This window comes from Garra rufa, chromosome 7 (genome assembly GCF_049309525.1).
Source record: "Garra rufa chromosome 7, GarRuf1.0, whole genome shotgun sequence".
NCBI classification, from domain to species: domain Eukaryota; kingdom Metazoa; phylum Chordata; class Actinopteri; order Cypriniformes; family Cyprinidae; genus Garra; species Garra rufa.
This window is the reverse complement of record NC_133367.1, coordinates 13,727,883-13,732,061: the sequence shown is the minus strand read 5'-3', so window position 1 is coordinate 13,732,061 and position 4,179 is coordinate 13,727,883. Positions and strand designations below refer to the sequence as shown.

The 4,179-nt window shown below is 38.0% G+C and overlaps 1 protein-coding gene across 1 annotated transcript; it reads right to left on the bottom strand.

Annotated features, from left to right (window-relative positions):
* Positions 1-222: 222 nt before the first annotated feature.
* On the bottom strand, positions 223-4,096 carry cela1.6 (chymotrypsin like elastase family member 1, tandem duplicate 6). The gene is given in 9 exon segments (XM_073843850.1): positions 223-332; positions 435-584; positions 671-813; positions 915-1,051; positions 1,796-1,921; positions 3,430-3,530; positions 3,807-3,846; positions 3,848-3,896; positions 4,057-4,096. Coding segments are annotated over 9 exon segments (798 nt in total). The 3' UTR covers positions 223-320.
* Positions 4,097-4,179: the final 83 nt, after the last annotated feature.

Here is a 4,179-nt window from a genome sequence, read left to right as displayed (position 1 = left end):
AGTGGCTGGACTTTGAGTGTTTAAATGTTTATCTCTGAGCTGTTGATGCTCCCTTTTCAATAATAATTTTTTACCAAAATCCAATGGTTGTTTTGGTTTATTTTTCTTTTGCAGTATTATAAGTGAATTTTAATATTTTATATTTAATAATATTTAATATTTTTGATCAAACTGGATTGAATAAACACACAAATAATCTTTAAAATGATTCAAAAGCATCCAAAGATTTGATGTAAATTTTATTGTATTTTTGGATGTTGCAGATGTTAAAACTTGGTTAAAGGAGAATGTTTTTCTTTCATCGTCTCAGGCTTTCCTGCTTATCCAATGATCTGTAATGAACAAAATGGCACAAGAAATAGAGTATTATAAGATACAGTCATGATCTTTATTGTTTGTTCTTATGTATTGTAGATATTATGAATTGCACTTACGCCATTAATCCAGCTGATGTAGGCAGACACACGAGTGAAGACTGTTGGCTTCTGGTAGGTGTTACAACCCAATGAAGACACAAAGCTGGTCACACCATGGACAACATACTGACCACTGACCTGACAGTTCAGAGGGCCGCCAGAGTCACCCTAAAAACACCAAAAAGGAGACAAAATTAGAAATTTTACTGCAGTAACTTCTCACAGTTCATGACTTGATTGCAACTTTTCCTCACGTTACATCCGGAGTCACTTCCGCCACCAGCGCAAACCATGGTGTTCTTCACGGTGCTTCCCCACCAGTCGCTACGAGTGCAGGTATTGTAGTCGACCACGGGCAGATAGGCCTCCTTCAGCTGAGCTGAGAGTGACCCACCAGCTGCACGAGGAGCAGAGCAGAGAAATTAAATTGAAATCAGTGCATACAAACGATTTCAGGCAAAATCATGACATATTTGTTGTATTTGAAGCTAAACCCACTCTGTGTGCGGCCCCAGCCGGTGATGTAACAAGGGTTGTTGTGGGGCAGAACCTGTCCAGAGGGTGGCAGGGTGGCCAGCTTAACGTATGAGTTCAGAGTGGCGCTGCTGGACAGGCGCAGAAGGGCGATATCATATCTGAAATACAAAGAATGGACAGTCTACAAGTTAGATTGCACACATTTATGATGCTGGGGGGCGCTATAACTCTAGAAAGCATTTGATACACTCATGTATGTTGTGTTGTTGTGTGTAATTGTACATTCATGTTGTATAAAAGTTGATACAGTCAAGAAAGCGGTGTTGATGTTCTGTGAAATTGTAAATATAGTTGTATACACTGTGTCAAAGTTGTATTGCGTGATTGTTGATATATGATATATTGACTGTATTGTATGTGTTAGGAATAATTAGTCAGCTGGTCAATATTCCTATGCAGCAAAAAAATAGATAGGCCTATATTTTTTTTCAAGTATATTTGCTAAAGATCTGTTTCAAATATATATTTACATAAAGCATATTTACGCAAAGCAGACTTTATTATCTTAAAGCAGACTAACAACAAGTCGAAGACTGCAACATTATGCAGTAATGCTAAAACTGAAGTCCTCTGAGGTAATTTTTATTACAATCAACAACTGAGACACAAGATGGCGCCAGTCAGTTGCCTAGATCAGCGGAGTGATATAGGAGTGATACCAATACAGTCGAGTGTGTTGCATTAAAGTTGAGTTACTGAGGCGGTTTATTGTACGTTAGTTGCTGACAGTATTGTGCGATTGTCAAGAGTACTGTTGTATTTTGTTAGTTTTGCGTGTAATTGATGATAGTCTTATAGTGTGTTGAATCAGCCGTGTGTGTTGTGTATTAATGTTTACACACCCAGAAGCCACACTGTTGCTGTTCCAGTTGGGGTGGACGTAGACGGTGCTGACGCTCAAGTATTGCTCACGACCCTCGTTGGAGTAGATGTCGTGGTCACCGACAACAACACGCCAAGTTCTTGAGCTGTACAGGAAACACGTTGAAGTGAACATAGGTGAAGTCGGGAAACAAGTACACTTTTGGATTTATTGCATTTCGCCTGCATAGACGCTGTCCTGAAGGCACGAAGCTTTCAGTTGTTTTTGTAACGGCATATAGTGCTTTGAGGACAGTGTTTCAAAGTAGCCTCACTGTATTAGGCTACAAGAAAGTAACTGTTCGGTAACTTTGTGAAGTTGATTTGTAATGAAACGAGTTCAGTTCGAGTTCGGTATAAGCTTCCACCGCTGAAAATAATTATAAAGGGCAATTGCGACGTTTTATCTTACAATTCTGATCTCGCAATTCTAACCTTTTCCGTCATATAAACTCACAATTGAGAGTTATAAAGTCAGAATTAAGCAATAGTTTCAGTTGTAAGAAAATTGTGATCTCACTTTTTCCCCTCAGAACTTGACTTTATAAGTCGCAATTGCGATTTCATGTCTCGCAATGAGAAAACAAGTCAGATTGTAGGGTATATCGCAATTGTGACGGAAAAAAAACCTGAATTGCATTTATTTGCCGCAATTCTGACTTTCTAGCAATTGAGAGTGATAAAGCAAGAATTGCGCAATATAAAATTTCACTTGTAAGAAAATAGAGTTGTGAGCTAATTTTTAAACCTTTTTCAATTTGCAGTTGTGATTTGGTCTCAGTTCTGAGAGAAAAAAAGGCAGAATTGCAGGATATCAAACTAAATAAATTAGCTAAATTGCATATTCCGCAATTTTGACTTTTTTCTGTCATAAAGTCAGAATTTTGCGATATAAAATTGTAATTGTAAGAAAATGTCCCCACTCAGAATTCAGCTATATAACTCTCAATTGTGAGTTTTTTTTTAATCTCACGATTCCGAATATCTTGCAATTGTGAGAAATAGTCAGTTTACAAGTCGTAGTTCTGACCTTTTCTCGTAATTGTAAATTTGCAATTCTAACATTTTGTGATATAAACTGCAAACTGCAAATACAAACTTTTGTATTATAAACTGTGATGTAAATTGTGAGTTATAAAGTCAGAATTGAGAAATATAAACTTGCTAAGTTACATTCATGTCCCACAAAATTACTTTTTCCATGATATAAACTCACAATTACGAGAATTGCACGATATAAAATTACAGTTGTAAGAAAATGTCAGAATTGTGAGCTCACTTTTTCCCCTCAGAATTCGACTTTATAACTCGCAATTACAAGTTTATGTCTAAGAAACTCAGTAAACTGCGTTTATATCCCGCAATTCTGACTTTATAACTATGAGAAAGCAAGCCAGACTTGTGAGATTAAAAAAAATCACTATTATCTTTGAACTGTTTTGCAGTTCACTGAGTGAGTGAGTTACAGCTGCCACCAGAGGGCAGACTGCGACAATCGTATTAAAGTAAAAAGGCACTTTAGAGTCACACACATTGACACATATGTGATCTGATACAGTTTTTCAGATGTGTTTGCTGTTTCTTAACCATCATAGATGCAGAAAACTTTAATTACGAGTCAACGCAGTGGGCAGCGGTCATCACCCAGTTAGCTCTGATCAAACTTCCACCACAGGTATGATAGTAGCTGCCACCGGACAGGTACTGGAGAGAGATCTGAGAAACAGACAATGACCGTTAGAATCAGACGATTTGAGAAGGGAAAGACAGTAGAAAAGCCCTCATTTCAATATGACTAGTCTTGATTAAAATATCCCAACAAACTTATTCATGCAGCTTCAAATGGTTTTACTTAGTATCAAGCTGCCTTGTAGACCATCTACAAGACAAACCTTCTACTAAGAAACATAGCTTTACTACCTTAACCTTGTACAATCACCAAAAAACTTAGTTTTTAAAGATTTCTATTGAGTTGTTGTTAAAATGTTTTACCTGCCAGGGCCAAGAGTTGGGACTTGCCACCTGTCCACCACAACCCTCTCCTCATGGCCTGATGCTCCAGATATCTGGGCTCAGCCAGCGCTGGACACAAAAACGCATTTAGACATGATAGTATTGCACTATTGTTGTAGTTGTGTCCATAGACTAAGTTCTGAGCTAATACGCATTTGTTAACTTGGCAAATCTGAGCTACATGCAAGGGATTTCTTGTTTTCGCAATAGAAACAGACAAGCGTCTTACCCAGGGCGGCCAGCACACTCAACAACAGGATCCTCAGCATGTTTGCAGTCTGTCTGGACTTCTGCTGTCGGAACATTTCTGTCGTCTATATATATGCCCGCAGAAGTTCACAGAACAGGTGTT